General features: G+C 39.5%; 2 protein-coding genes across 2 annotated transcripts in view; one reads left to right on the top strand and one right to left on the bottom strand.

Moving 5' to 3' along the window:
- Positions 1–5,002: 5,002 nt before the first annotated feature.
- On the bottom strand, positions 5,003–23,347 carry LOC134543181 (uncharacterized). The gene is made up of 3 exons (XM_063388073.1): positions 23,191–23,347; positions 10,464–10,631; positions 5,003–9,103 (listed from the first exon to the last, which is right to left on the bottom strand). Exons 1-3 carry the CDS (start codon positions 23,249–23,251, stop codon positions 8,892–8,894), a joined length of 441 nt encoding a protein of 146 aa, XP_063244143.1. The 5' UTR covers positions 23,252–23,347; the 3' UTR covers positions 5,003–8,891.
- The window catches only part of LOC134543179 (protein pinocchio), a 54,888-nt gene continuing 42,105 nt past the window's right edge, over positions 10,613–23,395 (top strand). The window contains exon 1 of the mRNA XM_063388072.1: positions 10,613–10,731. The gene's annotated coding sequence lies outside the window, so the exon portion shown is untranslated. The remainder of the gene's footprint in view (positions 10,732–23,395) is intronic.

Genomic DNA, 23,395 nt, shown 5'->3' with positions numbered 1-23,395 from the left:
GGCCGAAGCCTATACGCCTAGTCATGCTGGGATTAGCCATGCAGGGAGAGGGTCGCATGCATCATGTGCTAGGAGGGGATTGGCCAGCCATGGCAGCGATTGGCGCCATGACTAACTCCCCTCACCCTTAAATCTAGACTGTAACTAGAGATAGGTTGGGCCCAGGTAAAACCTGCATAGACACACGGAAAACCCTGGGCACATTCATGCGGGATGCAAATTGGCATGCATTACGTGTAGGAATTTACAGGAGACAGAGGATGGTCTGAATGAAGTGTTGGACAGAGTAGAAAAGAGTCTACCATGCGGGGGTTGGGCACTTGGACTCGTGGTCCGCTTTACTAATTGTCCAGTACTGGATTTAGTGACCAGGGACGCCCCTGGTGGTGAGTGGTTTTTCCTGCGCAATAATAAAACAAATCCCGAAGTTGGCCGAAGGTAATATTCGGGCGTGTTCGGGCAGGGACAGAACTTGATGTACATCTTAGGCTTCTCGTGTGCGTGTGTGTGTCCTTTCTAAATGTTCCCCCACTCGTACAAGTCACAATTGTGTGCAGTAACAATTTTTGAAGTTATGCTTCTGAAGGCGCGTTATGAATTAAATTGACGAGAGAGAATTTCCACGATGCGCTCGCTCCATGCATAGAAATTTTCACTGGATGAAAAAAAAAAAACGCAAATACAAATTACGTATGTGCTTTTAAATTTTATATTTTAATGATTGATATTGAATACTGGTAAATATCATTAAAATATTTTATTTATTGTAAATATGAGTAATATAATTTATTGTTTACATATTTAATTATACATATTACAATATTACTTAAAAATATTAAATTAGAATAAAAATACAGCATATTTTACGATTTTCATAATTTATTAAAATTTATATCTTTTTCACTAGATATAATAATTGTTTATATTAATATTGAATCCTAAATATTTATTTGATTGAATTTAAATTTTATCAACCGTGTTTATAATATCACTCCTGTCCTTTTATTTTATTTATATTGCTTATTTTCATGCCAAATTAAAGTATTTTTTTTATTACGCAAGCAAGTAAAACTTCTAATGCGCGTACATAAGTACATGTGCCCATTTTTTCTATAGTTTGATACTAAAAATTCGCATTCACAAGGACATAAATCACATATTAATAGATTTACAAATCCCGTGAAATAGTGTCTGTTGTAAGTACCTGTGATTGCCAACTGTTGCAGTCAATTGATTAAATTAATACAATACTAATCGCCAATGACTTTGCAATGGAAGCTATTTCTGGAGGCCAGCCCTATTCTTCAGGCATTCCGCATCGTTAGATAAACGCTTATAAACGAAACCAGATTGTGAAAATCAAGCGATAGAAGCACTGACGAACACAGAAGGAATCCAATGAGAACAGTTGCGACGTTTCGGGAACTGACATCTGTTCCCGTCATCAGGAACAAACAGACTGATGTTGGACACCGGATTGTTCCCTTGCGATTGGCGGCCGTCTGCAAGAGATGCCGTTGCCCTGTTCGGCCGGGCCAATCAGGAAGCGTTTGCCACCCGCACTGGACGACACAGCTGGTCTGGAAATCTTTCCGCGAAAAATTACATGTCCACGCAAGGAGCAAAACTAACGCAAGAAAATCACAGTCTTTTTTAAGGCACACAAGTCTAAAGACATCACCAACCTAATGACCTTAAACTGTGGGCTTCTTACGATTCATGCAAATGAAATTGCTAATTATTAGATTTTTTAAAAAAAGTTATTCTACTCACTGTGTGAAAATTTAACAAGTGTAATATATTTACAACAATTGGGCTTCCATGCACATAACGTCTGCGTCTTTAAAAGTTTTCCAAGACGCTAGAAAGTTGGAAGATGAATAATACTTGCGTGGCATTGTCGCAACTTTCGTAGTTTATAAACCGAAACCTAATCTAAAATGTAATTGCTTAACGTTTTGCGTACTTGGACGTACGCCATTTCTGGTTTCACTGTCTGACATAAGAAATCTCAATAACAGACCAAAAAAAAAAAAAAGCAAATATGTAAACATAAAAAACAAGTTAAAATTTCGAAACATCGGCTGACTTTGGCTTTATTTTGGCATGTTGGCATATTCATCATTGTTTACTTGTTTGTTATTGAGGCTTCTTATGACATACTTTGTGAACATCAATGGAATATCTCAAAAACATTTTAAATCAGTTTGTTACATAGTCATTAAATTGTCAAATACAAAATTCTAGGTCAATCGGTCAGTGAAGGGGGAATAGCTGGCTCGTTGGTGATACAGAATTTACCAAAGATACAAACATTTCAAACATACCTCATCCATTGATTGTTATTGAAGTTTATTGAAAATTTATTCTACTTAATGCCAACACTTTTGAATTCTTGCAATGAGTTTTCTTTCGACCTTTCTGGTTTTCATTACATGTGGTCAGTTGTAAAACTAATAAGTAATAGAGGGTTTATTTAAGTTGAATTTTTTATATTTGTTAGCTAGAATGACCGATAGAAGACAATTTCAGTGTGTTCACATTAGCTGGAATAATCTGTAGGTTACTTTAATAGAGGATTATTAACATTTTTGATTACATAATCTTTGGCAATCGATCTGGCAAGATATATCGTGAAGGGTACTTCAACAATGCGTATTGCCATAGCGAAAATGAGGTACTATCAAAGAAGATAAACGCCTGGGAAGGTGAAAGCAAAGAGGTTTAAAAATAAATTAATTAAAAGCACGGCGGTGATAACTTAAGCCTGAGCTACACCTATCAGCACATTATCTTACAATTGCGTGGAATATTGTTCTTATTGTAGACTTTAAACAAACTTTGTTTTTATAGGTTTGCTTGGTAAAGTCAACGCTACCTGTCATTTATCTTAGTCATGAGTGTAACTTTATTTATTTTATGTGTTTCCAAACTATCTAAAATTCAGGATTTTCACCCAAATAAAGAATTCTAAATGTCACTCAGAGGAATTACAATTGTGTCATGAAGTATCCAGGAGTACTTAATGATTCATACGGCTAAAAGTTTCGAACCTGTTAATTAATTAAATTATGCTAGCTGATTTTGTAATCGGAAGTTCTCCTTTAGGGAAGAAAAGAGTAAAATAGAACGTATTATTTGGTTTGTCCACCACTTCAGAAGACAATTTTTTTCTGAGATTTGTTAAAAAAAATTAACATCAATTTTTAAAAGTAGGAACCACACGACCCTGGTGGATAGTATTGTTTTCTTGTTCTAAAAAGTTACTATATAAATAAATATATATAAAAATATCTATATAAACTTTGTTTTTTAGTTTCTAGAATTTGAAATGCAGCGTATAAATTAGTTGACTGCCACTTTCCCTTTAGGATCTGTCTCACACATAATGTTGATTTTTTTTTTCTCGTCAATACTTTTACTTAAGGGATGTTTCTAAAAGGTTCAACTCGATATGTCCCTTGAATTTGTTGTTCTGGCACAAATATTTTCCACAAATACTCAGTTAAAAGTCATGGGTGTAAAAAGGATTTTATCAAATAATGATAATTACGACTACTTGAGAGATTTTTTATAACCATGATATATCACTAAGTGAATATCTGTTGGAAGTATTCGTGGCAAAACAACAGTCGCAAGGAAAATGTCAAGTTTAATATTTTATAAATAGCCTTTAAGTAAAAGAAATGGCGCGGAAAAAAAGAAGAAAAAATCAACATGGCAAGTCTTAAAGGGTTCAGATGCCCTGAAAATTGGCTTCAGTGATATAGATTGCATTGAAAAAATATATATACTGTGAATAATTGCAGCCGATTAATGCGTCACTTTCTTGCAGTGGCCACTTTTGTCACTCAGCGGTATTAAAATATTTCAACTTGCAACATGCGGAAGTAGCATAGGGCTGACTCAAATTGGGGCAGCTTCCTGATATGTGTGTTTCGTAGGAATATTTTCAATCTTGTATTTTCCACGCGTTGTTTCATCATAGGGCGGAGGTTGCAACAGCCACAATTTACTGTCAAAGACTTCGTAAACAGTTTTTTTTTATCATTTCAAGTTCCATAATTCACTCTTAAACTGATTACGTACCAAGCAAGCCGAAGTGTCTGATGTAATGTTGACCACTGATTTTACAAGTTGATGCTGTCGGAACTATCAATGTTGTTTTGAACTGTAACCTATTTTTTAGTAGTAGATAAATGCGCATAGTTTCACAACACGGAAAATTCTCAGTTAAATAAAGTTTTTTGCTATACTCCGTATTTTACGCACACCAAATCTTATTACTAGAGGCAGGCATTTTTCGCGAATAGATCTGAACACTTATTAGACTGCAACCAGGTATACCCACACCAACGGTTTCTTCCTTGTGATAGGCAGCCGTCTGCGAGAGAAGTCGTTGCCTTATTTGACCAAGGCATTCAAGACGCGTTAATTCCACACTGAATCACTGTGATTGGTGTTGTTACAATCGATATGTACCTGGGAGAAACTCACCCAATCACGAAACACAGACGATGTTATAGTGTTTTAACTTTCATCTAGTCTCGAAATCTTTTCGCGAAATTTGCATGCCCCTACTTTTATATATATATATATACACACACACACACACACACACATATATATATATATATGTGTGTGTGTGTGTGTGTGTGTGTGTGCTTGTTGCGTAAAAGGGGTTAAGTCCAAAATCATAGTATTGAGAAAATCGCGATTGAAAATTATCAGGTTTCTTGAAGTCAGTTTTTTAAGCTTTATTAACTGTTTTAGAACTTTGGAAACTCATTAATTGTTTTAAAATAATGTCTCTAATCTCCCTTATCAATTTTAAAAGTAAATAATTCAATATCACTACGTATTTTAACCATTTGTGACTTCACCCTTTACGCAACAAGCACAGATATTTGCTAATGTTTATATTTATGTTCTACACAAAATGTATTTCTTTAAGGGTGCTTACAGGGTTCACAGAACATAAAAAATGCTATAACATAATAACTTCATTTATGGTTGTTCTGTAATGTGTCAAAATTTACATATTTACACATTAACATTTACACAATCACATTGAAGTACGTGATACATTGAAGTACGTGATAAAGACTTAAAATAGACGTGGATAATAATGAAAGCATACAGTTCATAAAATCCTAAGCTAAAGTAATTTTTCCAGTCTGTCATCGACAAATACATAATATGGTAATTGTATTGGAGTTATTTGAAATGGGAGATCAAATTTTCACTTTTTTTTTTTTTTTACATAGATCCCTGCTTGTTGGAATGCATATACCTTTCGGTATCATTTAATTTAAATTTTGTTTTAACTATCATATTTTACATCTCACGGAATAAGAATATTCTTTGTTAAAGTTTGACTTCCTTTCGTGTTTTAGTTCGCAACTTTCGTCTAGAAAATTTTTACTTGTTACAGATAATTGAACGACATATTTTAGAACTACAGGAAGCATGAAATCATGAATAAATGTGCTTTATGGATTTTGAAAGGAAATATTTTCATCTGATATTATTTTTTTGGTATAAATTACTGTCTTCAATACAACATTTTCAATCACACAACTTTAGAAGTAAGTGAACAGGAATTCATCACGCATATGCAATCGTTTTATAAGGAATTTTTTAAAAACAAAATCTTGTATTTTTTTACGTAGTCTTTACAAATCAACTCTCAGTGTTTTTTACGAGTTGCTTATACACAACACACTCACAACACAAACGCAGCAACGCATAGTAAATTACGGAAGGGGAAGTCGAGGGAAAACTTGATAACACGTCTCATGCTGTTTCTAACAAGATACCATCTGTTTAGTTCTCTTGCACTTCCATCATGAAAGATACGGCATGCGCTCGCAGATTGCAGACGACTCCTCTGGAGAATTATTGCTGCTAAAGAACTTAAACTAAAATTGCTTCAAGATCAACGGCGACTTTTGAAAGCCCCCCGCCTGTAACATAAGAAACTGATTACCAGGCACCGTTAATTTTTTTTTTCTTAGCGGCGATTACAAGTATAAAACAGTATGTCCACAAAACGATGTCCCAGTTATAAATTTTTAATAGTATTAACTGTACGATTTTAGAGTTTCGGTTCAAGGACACAATAAAGAGTAACTCAAACAGTTTTAGATAAGCGAATGCGCGAGTAGTCTACTGCTTTTTTTTTTTTTTTTCACAAGCGGCGGCATCTATGTTGAAAGAATGGCTCTTTCTTCAATTTGTAGAGGGTGAACATGAAAACTTTATTTGGTAACATGATGGAGCCCCTCCCCATTGGAATCTCTTTGTAGGAGAGTGGCTGAATGTCGAAGTTGCTGACCGTTGGATAGGTCGTAATGGTCGAGACGACAGAGATCTTTTCCGTTGGCCTCCGCGGTCGCACCTGACATTAAGGCCACGCGATTTTTTTTTTCCTTTGTGGCTTCATAAAAGACAATGTCTACGTTCCGCCGCTGCCTGATGATTTTCCAGAGTTGAGACACAGAATAGAAGAGGCTATTATTGCTTCCATTACTCCGGGCTTGTCAACCGAAGTGTGGGAAGAATTGGAATTTTGGTTGGATGTGTGCCGTATAACTAGGGACCGGAAAAATTTGCGGATTCAATGACCTATAGGATAGCCTCCATTATCCTCGGCACTTCTCAAGTAAACACGCGTGTTCATTGGTTACTAAATTGTGAGTCGTCTCCACTGGGTAGCTTGTGATTCGACGCTTCTTTGGTCGATAGTCTCTCATTGGCCCAGAGAGCTCCAGTTAAACCGCGATCCAATAGCAGAACCAGCAGAATTGTACACAAATTTGAATTTCAGCCTGTCGCGAAATGAATCCGCGAATGTTTCCGGTCTCTACGTATAACTAAAGGTGCACATATTGAACATTTGTAACAACAACTACGTTAGTTTACCTTCAATGTTATGTATGATGTGTTGTAAATAGCCTAAATGAAACTTTTATGGACACCTGTATAGTGCAATGCTTAAAAATATAATTAAGTTAAACTGAGCACTATAGAACACTCACCAACGTGAAGCAGATGTGTATGTGCTTCATATCTACTTTGCAAACCAACGAATCCTCGCAATGATATGGACTCTAGCAGTTAGTGATTCAGACATTCAAATGGAAAAAAATCTGTAGCTGATTTTGCAGTAACCCCGCACGAAGAATACTGAAGTCTAGCTAATCAGAACACTTGTGAGTTCTTGCCTAGTGATTTATTTCTGTCAAGAAAGCGTTAACTGTGAAACGAGTTCTTATTAGTTGTAGTTTGTAACCGATGTAAAACGGATTTTGTTTAATATTGGTTTCAGTTTTTTTGACATGAATTACTGATATAAGACGATAAAAAAATGTTCAGGTAAGTTGAGATGTGCAATACCTATTTTATTTAAGCCTAGCCTAGTGCAGGGTAGAATTTAAGACGAAATTATATGTTCTTAAGTGTTCAACAGCTACGCCTGTGTTTAGCGAGGCAACGTAGTTTTTGTTAGCATTACCTTGGACAACACTTACACGCACAGACGAACCCAACTATGCTGTAGGTACATAGTTTTATTTTTTTCCCATGAAACAATGTGAACGCAATATGGCATCGAGAGTTTCTTTTCCTCTTGCAATTGACAGCTGTCTGAAAGAGAAGCGTTGATTGGCAGCACCATTAATAGAAACCCGAAATTTCGCGGATTCATTTGATGCTAAATAAATAACAATTCTGTTTTCCCAAACCACTAAACGTTTATATGGTTTTGGGAAAACCTAAGTGTTAATGATTTAATTAATGATATACTGAAAAAAAATTCTATCAAGTAATTTTTTTTATAAATTTTAAAACTTTTACCGATTTTTTTGGGATAATAATAACGGATTTTCAAGATGGCTGCAAAAAACAAAATGGCGGAAACTGTGTTTTAAAAAAAACTTTATTGTCATCAGAACTGAACAAGTATGTAAAATTTCAACGCTCTAGTTCAATCGAAAGTAGTTTGAATTAAACAGACAGACAAACATGTGGAGTTAAAATGAAAGCTTGCAATAAATGAGTTTTAAAACGGAACGGTTTAATCCAAAAACTGCTTGCCACGTGATTTAATGCTTTTCGGTGCACGCCAGGACTGAGGTAAAAAAAAATATTTGGCTTCAGTTTCGCGAAAACGATTGAATGCGGTTATACTTATTGTAAATGCGAACACGCGAGTGAAATAACTTAGGACACTACTACCCTCCAGTTGCTTCGTGTTTCGGTAACGTGACCATCACTGAGAGAAATGATTGTTTGCCTCAACAAAATATGTTGGTATATGGCGAAATAAATATTAATTTGTTAATTCAAACGAATGTTTTGTAGTAGGAAATATTCTGTTTGACCCGACAATTTTTTTTTTAACTCAACTGTATATTTGGTTAGGTGTAAACAAATCATTTTTTGTTACTTTCCAAGTTTGGTTAGGCTAACAAAATATTTTGTTACGGCAAGTAAATGTTTGTTTCGCCATGTGTAAACGAATACATTTTGTTTGATTCAAACAAACCTTTTTCTCTGTGCAGACATGAGTAGAGACCTGAAAAAATCGCGGGTTGCATTTCGTGTTATGCTAAAAATTCAAATAACTACACCTTAGCGCTGCTTCTGCCATTGGTTCACTGTTAATCTGGAGGACTGAGGGCCAATTAGAGACCCTCACTCATAGAAGTGTCGAATCACAGCCACCCAGTCGAGACGACTCACAAGTCAGCAGCCAATGAACAGTTGGCACTTGCCAGAGTGTGTAGAGGTAATTGGGGTCTATCCTGGAGGTCGTTGAACCCGAGAATTTTCCCGGTCTCTAGACGTGAGGTCGGAGGGATCGACCGTGGTTGACGGAGAGTGCGACGTCACGCGGCCGCCAGCAGGGGCAGCAGCAGCTGCAGCTGCAGCAGCAGGAAGAGTGTCGGCAGCACAGCCGCGCAGCAGTTGCAGCCGTCCGTGTCGCAGGCGGAGCAGTGGACGAGTCTCAGGTCCTCGTGGTCTGAGGGCGGGCCGTCGCAGGCCGCAGTCTCGTTGGCGGCCCAGTCGCACAGCCGCGTCACCCGCACGACCCCGTCCTCTGCGACACCAGGACAAACCTCTCTGTCCACCCGCCGGACACGCCCAACTACCGAGGTAGCTCGGCTACCGGGTAAGGACACGGCTATACGACCTTAGAAGCCAAGCTACTTCAGACAATGGCCGCGAAAGCCCGCGCGCTCACGTCTACAATAGTTTGGCGTTGATAATGTTCGCAGGCTTCCACGGCCATTGTCTGAAGTAGGTTGGCTTCTGGGTTGTAGCCGTGTGCTTGGCGGATAAATTCACCGATGTTTCCGGTCGACATTGCAGTCGCCATCATCAGGGAGCAGTTACCTACTGACTGACAGCTCCCTGATGATGGCGACTGCAATGTCGACCGAAACATCGGTGAATTTATCCGCCAAGCACACGGCTACAACCCAGAAGCCAAGCTACTTTATTGTGGATGTGGTCACGAAGATATTTTCTTCTTCACAACAGCAAAACTAGTATTTTTTATAACTATGAAGTTATTTTACACTGACAAGGTGCTAAATATTTCCAAACGGCAATAATACATCAGCTAAAGCTTGATTATAAGTCTACTGGAAAATAAATATCTGAAAGAAAAACCCGCAGAATATCGGGCCAAAGTTACCTAAACCAAACCATGTCAAGGGTACGATCAAAGAATTAAATGTTGTCCAGTTTACAGAAAACTACTTGTAAGCTTCGTGCTCGAACTACCTCGACTTTGTCATCTATGGAACATTCTGAACCTGACCCACTGACCTGCTTGACGTTCTTGCAGAATGGAGTTGGTGGTACAAACTAATCTGTATGACCATCTTGCAAAAGGAGCGGAAGATACTCACTATTTACCTGACCTTTCAGAAGGAACTGATGGTACTCACTGATCTGCTAGACATTCTAACAGAATTTTCTGGTAGTACCCACTGATCTGCCATGCCATCTTGCAGTAGGAGCGGGTGGATACTCACTGAACTGATAGATTTTCTTGCAGTAGGAGCTGGTGGTACGCACCGATATTTTATACCTTCTTCAGAAAGAAGTTGGTGGTACTCACTGATCTAATATACCATCTTTCAGTAGGAGCGGGATGATACTCACTGATCTGTTAGATCTTCTTGCAGCAGGAGCGGGTGGATACTCACTGATCTGTTAGATCTTCTTGCAGTAGGAGCGGGTGGATACTCACTGATCTGCTTGACCTTCTTGCAGCAGGAGCTGGTGGTACTCACAGACCTCGCAGCAGGAGCTGGTGGTACTCACAGACCTCGCAGCAGGAGCTGGAGGTACTCACAGACCTCGCAGAAGGAGCTGGTGGTACTCACAGACCTTGCAGCAGGAGCTGGTGGTACTCACAGACCTCGCAGCAGAAAAGGGCGGATACTCACTGATCTGCTTGACCTTCTTGCAGAAGGAGCGGCCCGTGGCTCCGGGGGGCCGCACCTTGGCGCTGTCGCAGTCGTCCAGGTGCTCCGGTCCTCGGAGGCTGAAGGGGTCGCCGCATCTGGGCGACACGCTGCCCGCCTTGTAGCACGAGTAGCACTTGAGCGCGGAGCCTGCAACCACCGAGACGCCGTCCCTCGTCACTAGGGACACGGTATCGATACTTTACTCTCGTGGGCACTACCGTGCTCATGGAAGTATCGATACATCAAGGTATCCATACTTTACTATAGAATTTTCAAAAAATTCATTAAAACAAGCATTAAAATAACCATAATATAAATTTTATTTCAATTATCTTCAAATCTAATCTTCATCTTTCCACTCTTCGTCTGTACAGTCACCCAAAAACAATAATTCATCCAGTCATTTGGGTGATAGCATGTTTCGTTTCTTTGAAAATGTACTGCCTGCCTCCGAAAATAAACTTTCGGAGGGGATTTATTTCGCTAGAACTGCCACTTTCCATTGCTCCAGAGTATAGATGGATAGTAGTGACACTGCTGATGTCAAATTAAGTTCATTTCAACTTTTTCATCAGCAGACAAAGTAGACTGTAAAGAGGAACGTGCTCTTACCTTTGTCTTTCTGCGGTATGTGCTAAGTAAGGTATTGGGATGACCCTAGAATTGTGTCATCGGAAGTATCACTATCTGACGGTAAAATGGAAGTAATTTGCTTTTGAGGCCTTCCGAGGCTCTTTGCACCATGGAACCCCCTCGTAGGGTAGGGGTCAATTGCCCCTGACATTTTAGGACTTTGAAAATTGATTTTATGGTGAACCAAATATGTATATATGTATATAAACACAAACACATAATATAAACGTTGTGAAGCTCTCCCATGTAGAATACACCATGTTCCCATTCGCTGCACAGATGACTAGGGACTGAAAAGATTCGCGGATACAAGCATCTCTATAGGATGGACACCACAATCCTTTATGTACTGGGGCAAATGCCGTCTGATCATTGGCTACTTACTCGCGAGACATATGTACTGGAAAGCTTGTTTTTTTTTTCTCGTAACCTTCAGGTAACTGTTATAGCACGAAGGTGAACGAATTTGGATTCTGGCCCCCATACGCGAGATTAATCTGCGAATTCTTCATGTGAAAGTGCACTGTCTTTGCCGCACACAGCCGTAGCCCATCTATGAGTCGTGATGTCACAAGATGTCAGTTTATTCCTACCCGCTAACATGAAAGGTAAGCTTCTTCATGTCCTTAAATGTTTGTGTAGAATCTTAAATTAACGTCTCGTGACCATATACGGTCTCAGTCTCTACTGATGAGTAGGGACCGGAAAAATTCGCGGATTCAATGACCTTTAGGATAGCCTCCATTATCCCCTGCACTTCTCAAGCAAACACGCGCGTTCATTGGTTACTAAATTGCGAGTCGTCTCCACTGGGTAGCTTGTGATTCGACGCTTCTTTGGTCGATGGTCTCTCATCGGCCCAGACAGCTCCGGTTAAACCGCGAGCCAATAGCAAACCAGCAGAATTGTACACATGTTTGAATTTCAGCCTATCACGATCTCTACTGATGGGTAGGGCCATGAAAATTTCGCGAAAAGATCCCGAGAGTAGCTGGAAGTTAAAACACTGTAGCATCGTCTGTGTTTCGTGATTGGGTGAGTTACTTTGAGGTGTATGTCGATTGTTACAACAGATTATCTTGTAGCTTTATAGAAAATAATCATATTATAGATTATGTATGTTTACTTAAAGACTACTCTGGATATAATCCTTTTTATAAGGTTTGCAAGAGTAGTTTATTTATATTTATTGCACACATGATTATATTTTTAACACACATATATATATATATTATATAATATAATACAGTTTATATTATATAATAATTCATATCCTTTTAGCTTGCTTATACAGGTTTCCAGGGCGTTATTCTGTCATAATTCTTATTCTTATTTTCAAAGAGAGATCTGGTGTATATTTTTAATTCTCTTATTCTTAATTAATTCTTTTCAGTTCATTTATCTAATTTGATATAATATTCCGGCTGTTCGATTACACTATACACAAGAAGAACAGCCAAAGAAACTTGTGTAGGAGATTCAAAGAGTTATTTTATTTTTCTGTAGTAAGTTATTCCGTATCGGAAAGCAGATCTTCCATCAGAGATTGTTCGTGCATCCAACTATCGAAACGCTCCAGTCTCTTGGATACTTCAAAGGTGTAATTTCTCCATATGTCATAAGTCTTCTTATCTCTCACAATTTGATTAATATCCTTAATATCAACATCCTCCATAGCCATCTTCCTTGTGTACTTGTTTCGTATGTCTTCTATTTTAACGCAATCATTTAGAACATGCTCTACTGTGTCTTCTTCCATGCACACAGGGCACATAGGGCTTTCCACTAAGTTAAAAGAGTTTAATTTGTGTTTAAAATTCCCGTGACCTGTTAGGAATTGTGAAGTGTAGTGGTCAGTACTTATCCATGAAAATTTCATCCGTTCTTCTATTGAAGGGAATATATTGTGTGTATGCCTTCCCTTGTCAGAGTTTCGCCACCTTTCTTGCCAGATTTCAATATTTTCTATGTGAATTCTGCGATATTTTGAAGCAGTGTATTCCTTGTTCATCTTTAATATCACAACTTTTGCTCTTTCTTGTATTAGTAGGTCTATAGGTAAGGCTCCAGCGATAACCTGCAGTGCTTCTAAAGACGTAGTTCTGTAGCTTTTTGTTACAGCAATTAGAGCTGTTCGTTGGGATGAGTTTAACCTTCTTCTTACATGTGAATTGCGTAGTAGTTCATACCAGACTGAGCAAGCATAGGTAAGTATGCCCAAGTATACTCCATTGTACAGTGTTGTCATAGTATTAGTGCTCAATCCTACATTTGTAGGTTTATGACTCCTTATTTTTTGCATTAACAGTAGGGCCTTTTGTGATGCTTCTTGTATGTGTTCTTGGTATCCTGTTCCCGTTGTGATTTGTACCCCTAGATACTTAACTTTTTGTTTTATCTTCACTATTCGTTCTTGAAATCTTATTAAAGGTGGTCTGTCTTTATGTAATTTTCCCTTTAGTAATACGCCTTCAGTTTTTTCAGATGATATAAGAAGTCGGACACTGCTTGCCCAGGTGTTGATAGAGCGTAGAATAATTTCTGCTGTCTGCTCTAATTCGTAGCGTGAAGTAGCGGGTATAATGAGCAAGCCATCATCTGCATAGCCATATATAATGTTATTTACTGGTAACTCAATTTTCAGAAGCTCATCAAATATTATATTCCATAGTAGCGGACCAAGGACTGAACCCTGAGGACAGCCCATGGAGAGCTTCTTTTCCACAACTATGTGGCCCAATCGACATTCACACTTTCTATCTTGCAGAAAGCCCCTTATGGCGGCATACAGGTTCTTAGGTGTGTTAAGATTCTTTAAGCGCCATAATACTTGAGGCCACCAAGCGTGGTCGAATGCTCCTGCTATATCTATCGTCACTCCAAGCACATATTTTTCTTGTAGGTTTTTAATATATTGATTTACATCGTATAGCGCTTTTTCTGTACTATACCCTCTTCTGAAGCCATACTGCTGTTTATCTATTCCCTGTATTACTTCCAAATAAGCTGTTAGTCTTGCATTAATGAGCCGCTCATAAATTTTTCCCATGTTAGGCAGCATAGTTAAAGGCCGGTATGACTTAGTTAATTTCGGGTCCTTAGCATTTCCCTTGTATATGATTTTGAGAACTCCTTCCTTCCATATTTTTGGAAATGTTCCTGAAGATAAGCATAAATTATACAGATGTAACAGTACTTCCTTGATTCGAGGGTAAGCTCGCCAAATTAACTCAGTTGTTATATTATCTTTACCTGGTGCTTTTCGTGGTTTTAACTCTTTAATGATCTTGTCAAGCTCTTGGATGGTGAAAGAAACTGTGTCTTCTGTATCAGGCAGTTCTTTCATCGCTTCTCTCTTCATCTTTTGAATATTCGTATCTTCATCTGGGTTGTCATTAGGTAGTAAATCATGTAGAATAGTTTCCAAATTTTCTGTAATGTCAGTAATTTGTCTATTTGCCATCATCATCCCAGGGATTTCAAAAGAACTTCGTACTTTGCCAGCCATCACCTTGTACACATATCCCCAAGGGTCCATATTCCCCTTGTTAAGGACAAGTTTTTCCCAGTATACCTTCTTCTTTAATAAAATATCTTTCTTATATTTCTTTCTCCTTATTCTGTACTGTTGTAAAATTAAAAGTTTATAAAATCCATTTGCCGCTCTCTTCATGATTCTTCTTAGTCTTTCCAGATCTCTTCTAGTTTCTTCTAATTCAACATTACAACAACCAATCACACTAATTCAGTGTGGAAGCAAACTCGTCCTTAGTGGCTCGTGCAAACAAGGCAACGACTTCTCTCGCAGACGGCCGCCAATCATCGCTGGTGTGGGTATACCTTGTTGCAGTCTAGTAGGCGTTCAGATTTTTTCGCGAAAATTTCCTGCCCCTACTGATGAGTGATGACTCGTGACCTTCTGGACTACCAATGCCGCGGTTGTTGTTGGAATGTTCTCGTCGGGCCTGCAGTTGCAAGGTGACCTTGGAAGACCCCCTCCTCCCCCCGATAACCGAGTCTTTAATTCGTAAATCAATTGACTGAATCGACCCCGTGACCTCTGCTGAACCTCGGGGCGGTCTGCCGCCTCCCCGGTGCTCCGGGATCACAACAGAGTGACGAGCACGGCGGAACTCGCCACGGATGTGCGACCCCTGACCTCGGCGACGAGGCAGATCCCTGCGCTCCCGCGTCGCGAATACACTTATACGTGGGGGCGGGCATTTTTTCGCGAAAAGATCTGAACACTTGTTCGACTGCAACAAGTTGTACCCGCGCCTGGGGGTTTCTTCCTTGTGGTTGGCGTCCGTCTGCCGAGAGAAGTCGTTGCCTTGTTTGACTAGAGCCACTCAGGACGCGTTTACTTCCGCACTGAATCACTGTGATTGGTGTTGTTACCAGGGGCGTAGCCAGGGGGGGGGGGGGTTTAGGGGTTTAGGGGTTCAAACCCCCCCCCCCCCCCCTTAGCCCCAAATCTTTAATTAATTTGTTATTCATCACTCAAACAAATTTCATATTAAAATTTTTACCATTACAATATTTAAATTTAAGTACCGAAAACTGTTAAAATAGCACTATTTTACACCTTAAAATCCAAATTTTCCCGGGGGAGGACCCCCGGACCCACAGCTTTAATACGGGGGGGGGGGGGGGGGCATGCTTCTTAACACCCCCGCCCCCATACACAAATCCTGGCTACGCCACTGGTTGTTACAATCGAGTTGTACCTCGGAGAAACTCACCCAATCACGAAACATAGACTGTGCTACAGTGTTTTAACTTTTAGCTGGTCTCAAAATCTTTTCGCGAAATCTGCATGGTCCTACTTATACAACACGAAACTCGGACACGAAATTAAACGCAGAAATTTTTTGAAAGTTATAAATATACGCAAATAATGTTTTCAACTACTTTTTCTGGACGCGAATCCATCGTAGTTTCCGGAAGCGCCGCTATAATAGACTATTGGATAATCAGATTTGTAGAGAGAAAGGTATGTATATAATGAAACGGCTCCGATAAATACGGAAAAAACTTGGAAAAAAATACTGAACCCTCAGCTTTGGACTTGATTTTTGACAAGCAGTTCGATTGAAATACTTGCCTATCTGGTTAAAAATTCACTAAACAGCCAATACTGCAAAGTTTCTCTATGTGTGTTTGTGAACTTTGTGAACGCATCATGCGTCACAGATGGCAGCACCGTGGTTGTTACACATTTCCGTCCCGTTCGACTTCCGCTCCATTCACGAAATTACTCCTGCCGAATGCCTTACATCAAGAGGACACACAGTTCTTTCAATAGTTCATAGCACTTTTTTATTAATTTTATTTATAACAAATCACTTTCTAATAAAGCAGTTTACTGTAATTATTGCCTAATATATAGGGCCTAATGCTTATTTATAATAAAAACCAATCTTCTTTACCGTTGTATATATATATATATAAACAACTGTTAATATATATATAGGAGCAGTTTCATTACTTATATGAAAATTGCGTTCTGCAAATGGAATGATTTGATAGTCGACGCAGCTGCGAATTCTAAAGGCGGGTGAGGAAACAACGTGTAATTCGCGCACAGAAATTTAGTTGAAAACACAATTTGCATATATTTTAAAGATTTCTGCATTGAATTTTTGTGTCCGAGCATCGTATTATAAGTATGTATATTTACAACATTAGAAAAAACATGGATTTGCTTGTTAATAAGTTTAGATCTACTGAATACTCACGTACCTTACCAAACCAGAAGTGAACATGTAATGAAAAACCAAACTCGTGGAATAACATCATGTCAGTGTTAAGAAGACTGCAAGTATCCGCTCTACCACTCTGGTTCTGGGGTAGAGCGCCTGCCTTGTGACTTGTAGGACCCGGGTTCGCGCCCCGGCTCCTCCAAGGCGGATTGCACAGAGAGAATGGCGGCATTTTCTCTGGTAGGAATACAATCCCTTGTAACAAGTCAGGCTACCAAAGAAACGGTGGGTGGAACAGAAAAAAACCTTCCAGGTGGCTTCCAAATGGGGAGCCCGTTTCTTTTCCTGGGCTCCCCATGCGGCGGCCATTCCGGGGGTTTCTCCGGGGGAACGGAGTTTTGAAAAAATATTTTTTGTAGCGTTTTAGTTAATAGTAACCGTAGAATTATAATTCCAACATGTAATAATTAAAGCTCAATCAAACAATAAAATTTTTTTACATATTTAAAAACACCCGTTTATATTTGCCTGTATCAGTCTGTGAGTGGGTCACAGTTGGAGATGTATATATTATTATAATCGGAAGTTTAACAGGTTGAATTTTAATGCGCATATGATTATGTTGTACTCACGTGTCGACCACATACCAAGCGTATTGGTAGGCTAATTATGTAAAACTTAAGTAACCTGGATATTTTTAGTCACGAAAAGAAATAACAGCAACTTCAAAATTACGTTGTGTTTGAACATAGTTGATAACATAGAATTCTTAATAACGTGTCAATTGGCTCGAAACCCACAATCGGAAAATTTTAACACTAAATGTATGAAAATTATATATATAGATACTATTATTACATAGCTCGGCACATTAATTTTGTTAATTTACACAAGGTCAACTTATAATAAATACATATTAAGGTCACAAACTTATAAAGTATCTGTATACAAATCCACAGTTTTATGTTAAAAATTTTGCACGCTTGACCTACAAAACCACCCCCATCCACCTTTCCAACCCCCCCCCCCCCCCCCTAATTAAAGCTGAATATTTGTACTTACGTGCAAAATTATTTAACTAAGTAAAATAATCGGGACAATTTTTTTAATTAGTAATGAAAGTCAATCCGTATGCTGGATGTTTATTTTAATTTATTATTTTTTGTAATAAAAAATGATAAACAAATTTTAAAAAAAATATGATGAAATATTTTTAAAAACTGGTCACTTCACGTGTCATATGACTGGTGTTCGTAAAAGCTCGTCAAGACGACGGATGAGTTGGGAAGTGGGCGCCGCGGACAGGCTGTGAGACACAAGACACTGCATGCGTCCTGCAGCGAGGCTTGTAACTGGGGCACGACTCGGCGTGACGCGATGAGACGTAATTACAGCAGGGCCACGTGACCTGCACGTCGGGAGGCGTCTACTGCGCGCCGCCACTTGGGCACTGCCCGCCCACGGCGCCGGCTTCCCGCGAGCTCTTCTACCGCGAGTACCTACTCTGAGGAGTGTCCTTCACTGTCTGCACTTGTACACCAAACAGTGGGCAAGATTTCAAAAAAAAACTCTTCTCCTGTTAATAATGTGTCGCAGGCTTTCACGGCCGTTGTCTGAAGTAGCTTGGCTTCTGGGTTGTAGCTGCCACGTCCTTGGCGAATAATTCAACCGACGTTTCGGTCAACATTGCAGTCGCCGTCATCAGGGAGAAGTTACCTAGTAGTTCAGTGGGTAACTGCTACCTGATGATGGCGACTGCAATGTAGACCGAAACGTCAGTGAATTATTCGCCAAGGACGCGGAAACAATCCATAAGCCAAGCTACCTCTTCTTCTGTTATTAAATATGGACTTTGGCTATGTTTTATTTAAAAAAAATAATAATAAGTGGTTTCCGTAACCTGTAGAGATATTTAGAAAATATTTATCACTATAATCTTTTTTGTTTACTCATTGTAATATTTTGTTTGAAATTTTAAAGCCAATGTCAGATTTAATTTTTTTTTTTGCGCTACTGATCTGTGTTACTTTACTCTATTTTTCCTATAGCCCATATAAGTAGCTAAAATTTGGGGGCTTCGAGCACTGGTGCCGGTGCGTGGATTGGATTGTGACGTCACGACGGCCATCTTGGATGACCTTAACCTTGGCCTTTGACATATTTGAATTTGCCATAATGAATTCCTACATCTTGACATTGAGCACCGCACTCACGATCGTTGCAGTTAATGTTGCTTTATAACCTTCCACCATTTTATTGTGACTCACGGCCGGAGAAAAAAAATGATCAAATTTACTACTCTCCTTGGCTTAAGCTGATTAAACCGTGTTACAGCCCTTCGGGCACTGGAGATCTCATGCCATATTGGACGTCCACAGTAGCGGATCCAGAGGGGGGGGGGGGGGGGGCTAAGGGGCTCAAGCCCCCTCCAAAACCATCTGGGTCCACTATTGTTTTAGTGTTTGCCTTGATAAAGCCTAGCCTCAGCTGGGTCAAGCCCCTCCCAAACCAAAATTCTAGATCCGCCACTGGACGTCCAGTACCACTCTCTAGCCAGCTTATGACGGCTTATATCATGCAAGACCTTTCAGACTTTAATGCAACAAACAGACATGAAAAGCCAGAGCTTTCCGTGGAAATGCAAGACATGACCTTGTTTCACTAATGAATTCCCAATGAGAAAAAATATCGTAAGCCACTGTTATTCTTATATTATTCAAAATCAACTCAGCCAAAGTATAAAAAAAAAGAAACCATTCTGTCTCTTGTCCACAACTGACGATCGGCGATAAATCAAGAGTTCTGATTGGCCGAAGCTCAGGATCTTTCCGCTGCGCTGCTTTCAAGCTGGCATTATCCCATTTTTTCTTCCCCGTTAGTCATCGTTGTTTCGCCGAACATCTTCGATCCACCTTGCAAGGTCTTCCGGGAGAGGCCATCGTCATTGCCTGTGAATTCGACCTTTTACCGTGTTCTGTTCGACAGTAACATTGCTGTATCTGTTCAATCCACCTAGCAAGTTGTCCTTATGGATTCTTGAACTGTATTAAGCCTGTTACCGGTTCTAGTAATACATAGTGTGTGTGTGTGTTTGTGAATACTGCTGCTGCAAATTATGTGAAACTTTGGGACACCAAGATATCACAAAACCCCAGTGAACTATGCGGAATGTAAATATTTCCGAAGAAATTAAAAGTTTTAGCCTTCCGTTATTATTTTTGTTCTTGATTAAGTTCCTTCCGCGTAATTCTCGTGCTATCTGATGTTTTAAGTTTGAATGTGTTCGTCTGTGCTGCCATGGTTGTGTTGTCCATAATGCCTGTTTACGTTCATCGTCGGGTTTATCTGTTCGTCATCAGCTTATATTTATTTCTTAATTTACATTTATGAATTTTCACACGGCGTACGTCCGAGGAATTGCGTTTGATCGTCAAGTATCTGAACCTTGCGCAGTTGTCGCGGAGTCAGTTTGATCGATTCAAGATCCCGGCGAGACGCCGGGCGTTCCCAGAATGCATCGCGAGCGCCGCTGGTACGTCGCGCGCAGCCTCGGAGGAACATCTGCAAGTGTTCCGGCGTCTCGGCGGTAAACAACCCGCCACACACCTCCACGACACTCGCCTGTCGCGTTCGACTCGGTCGCCCACTTGTCGTTCGTTTCATGGACAACTCCTGCAAGGGAAGCCTTCTTTTCACAGACGAGAGAGCCAAACGCCCGATCGCGCATCTTCGGTTGTTTTTTTTTTGTTCATTGTAAAAGGTTAGGTTAGCTACATTATAAATACTTTAAAACATTGTGGACGGTTGACTTAATTAGGATAGCTACATTAAAGATACTGTGAAATCGTGTAAACGGTTTCCTAGCCCCTGGATAGCTACATATTAAAAAGTTATTTGCTAAGCAACCATAAAATGATTTTACAGTAATTTTTAATGTAGCTATACTTACCTAATATAACCAACCATCCACAATGTTTTAAAGTATTTATAATGTAGCTAACCTATCCTAATCGACCGCAAAATTTAATGCCACACCGATATATACAATGAGATAGAACTGAAAAAAAAAGCGAGCATGAACTTGGGGGAACTTCGGGTGTGGATCTCTCGTCTGTGAAATGAAGGCTTCCCCTCCTGCAAAGTCATAGAACAATTATCACACAGATCTTCCGAATCTTTGCTTACAAAAAATTGAAGTTTTCCTAATAACTTGAAAACAAAACAAAAAATCAAAATAAATATGTCATTCTTTGGCTGAATAATTTAACTGAAGAGATTTCTTTAATATTTACGTAAGGTGTTATAAACTGTTTTAAATTTTGTACTTGTTCGTTTTTTCAAATATATATATATATATATATAGAGGCCTATATAAAAAATAATATTTGAAAAAACGAACAAGTACAAAATTTAAAACAGTTTATAACACCTTACGTAAATATTATATATATATATATATCTTTTATCTTGTATTTAAATTAATTGCTCTTTTTAACTTTATAAAACTAATGTAAGATTTCCTGTAATTTATATTTTTATTTGGTAATTGTTACAATTTTTAAAATTAGTCAAAATACCGCACGTAGATCAAAGTGAATAGATGCACTCACACAGAAGCTCGCTTTTGAGGGTGCTAAATTTTTCTGTTTAATTTAGTGGATTGTATGCAAAGTATAAAAAAGAGAAAATAAATATATTATATTATTATTATCTTTATAACGCTCTCGCATTTTAGCTTTCATTACAAATGTTGTCCTCAGATATTAAGGAACGCAAGAGTCCCTAGTTATGGTCACTTACTTGATTTACTACATCTTGGAAAATAACCTTTGACCTTTGGTAAAGTAAGTTATACTTTTAGGTTTCATAACTAAGCAATGGTTTATTGTTGACCAAGGCTGGTCAGTACAACCAATATCATGCAATACCTTTCAGACTTTAATGCAACAAACACACATGAAAAGCCAGAGCTTTCCGTGGAAAAGAGAGACATGACCTTGTTTCACTAATGAATTCCCTGAAAAAAAATTTCGTAAGCAACTGTTATTCTTATATTATTCAACACCATCTCAGCCAACGCATAAAAAAAAACAAAGAAGACTTCTGTATCTTGTCCACAACTGGCGATCGGCGATAAATCAAGAGTTCTGATTGGCCGAAGCTCATAGTCCTCTACAACAGTCCAAACCTGTGGGCGCTCCATGTCCTTATCCTAATGTGAAGGACATCACATTGTCGCATGAAACAATTGCTCAGTCTACAATTGTGCTGTCCGAATCTCCTGAATTCTAAAGTAGACAATAGAGCGCAGTAAAAGATTTTCGATTGTTTTTTGTTTTTTTTTGTTTTCATGGATACTACCAAAGGACACAGATTGGGACAAAAAGTTCAAGTTGACAAATGTATTCGGGCCATCGCCCACACCCACGCATGACGTCAGAGGGTCACGTGGACCAATCAGCAACCAGTGTCCGCCGGACACAGTTGTAGGACATTGCGATTGTGGACGGGCCTCCACAGAAACATCAAAAGTGATCTCCAAGCCACGGAAGTCAGGTTACGTCGTCAAACGATCGATGATGGCAACTTACTTAGGCCCAAAGTTACTAAAAAAATGGAGGTCGCTTATGGATTTTACTTGCGGGTGCCAGCTGAAAGTGTCTATAATTTTTTCTCACATATCTGTGAAACGTGATTTGCACTTGGTTCGAGCAAATTGACGATCTACCGTCTAATATCGGCTCGTTCCCACCAGACCTCATCGAAGATGGCGACCGCAACGAAATGTGCAACGGTGGTGACATAAATCAAGACGGCGGAATTCGTGCAGCTGATGCGCAACACTGGCCGGAAGCAGAGAGCACAAAGCACGGAAGATGAAGAGTGTCGACTCGACGCTATAACTAATGCTCTTCTTTGGGAATTCGGGAACTGCGCGGGGTTTTAGAGACAACCTAACAACCTGAAAGGCTTTCGTTTTTAAAAGCAAAAAGTTGGCAAGTATGATTGTTTTGTGGCCGTTCCTTGCTGGGAATATAGATTATTTATTTTCCAATACAGAACAACCAAAAAACCGATGTTAAAATAACTTATCTCTTGTGTCGAACATTAAATACCGCTTAGGCGAAAATTATGAGTGATTCTGTTGTTTATATTGCAAAATAAAAACACACACACGAGCACAAGCAAAGCAAAACACTTTTGCAGACATGCCTCCGTTAGTACGCCAATCCAAAAACAATGAACTAAGAATGATGTGTTTACTTGATGTTACTATGTTGGCATTTCCGAACCGTACGCCATTCCCAAAAGCACTGAACTAAGAACGACGTGTGAGCCGCAGAGGTCGGAGGAGGTAACGGGACACTCACCAGAGCGCGCCACCAGCAGCACCGCTACCGCCCCCGCCAGCAAGGACGCGGAGGCCGCCATCTTGGCAGGAGAGGCGCCTGGCAGATCCACCGGCTCGCACCGCCGCCGCGCGACTAGGCCCAATTGTCCGGCAGGGCGCTCCCCTCCCGCCTTGCAGTGTGTGCTCCGCCCTCTGTTATGTGCGGCTATTACAGGGCGGGCGAG

Source organism: Bacillus rossius (assembly GCF_032445375.1).
Source record: "Bacillus rossius redtenbacheri isolate Brsri chromosome 9 unlocalized genomic scaffold, Brsri_v3 Brsri_v3_scf9_2, whole genome shotgun sequence".
NCBI classification, from domain to species: domain Eukaryota; kingdom Metazoa; phylum Arthropoda; class Insecta; order Phasmatodea; family Bacillidae; genus Bacillus; species Bacillus rossius.
The sequence above is the reverse complement of the archived record's forward strand: the minus strand, read 5'-3'. Positions and strand labels throughout refer to the sequence as shown.

Bases quoted from the DNA above. Each gene is read 5' to 3' on its own strand.
- LOC134543181 (XM_063388073.1), bottom strand. From the start codon at position 23,251: ATGGCGGCCTCCGCGTCCTTGCTGGCGGGGGCGGTAGCGGTGCTGCTG. The intron at 10,632-23,190 runs GTGAGTGTCCCG...CGGTGGTTGCAG, and splicing joins GCTGCTGGTGGCGCGCTCTG to GCTCCGCGCTCAAGTGCTAC. The intron at 9,104-10,463 runs GTGAGTATCCGC...CTGGTGTCGCAG, and splicing joins CAAGAAGGTCAAGCAGATCA to AGGACGGGGTCGTGCGGGTG.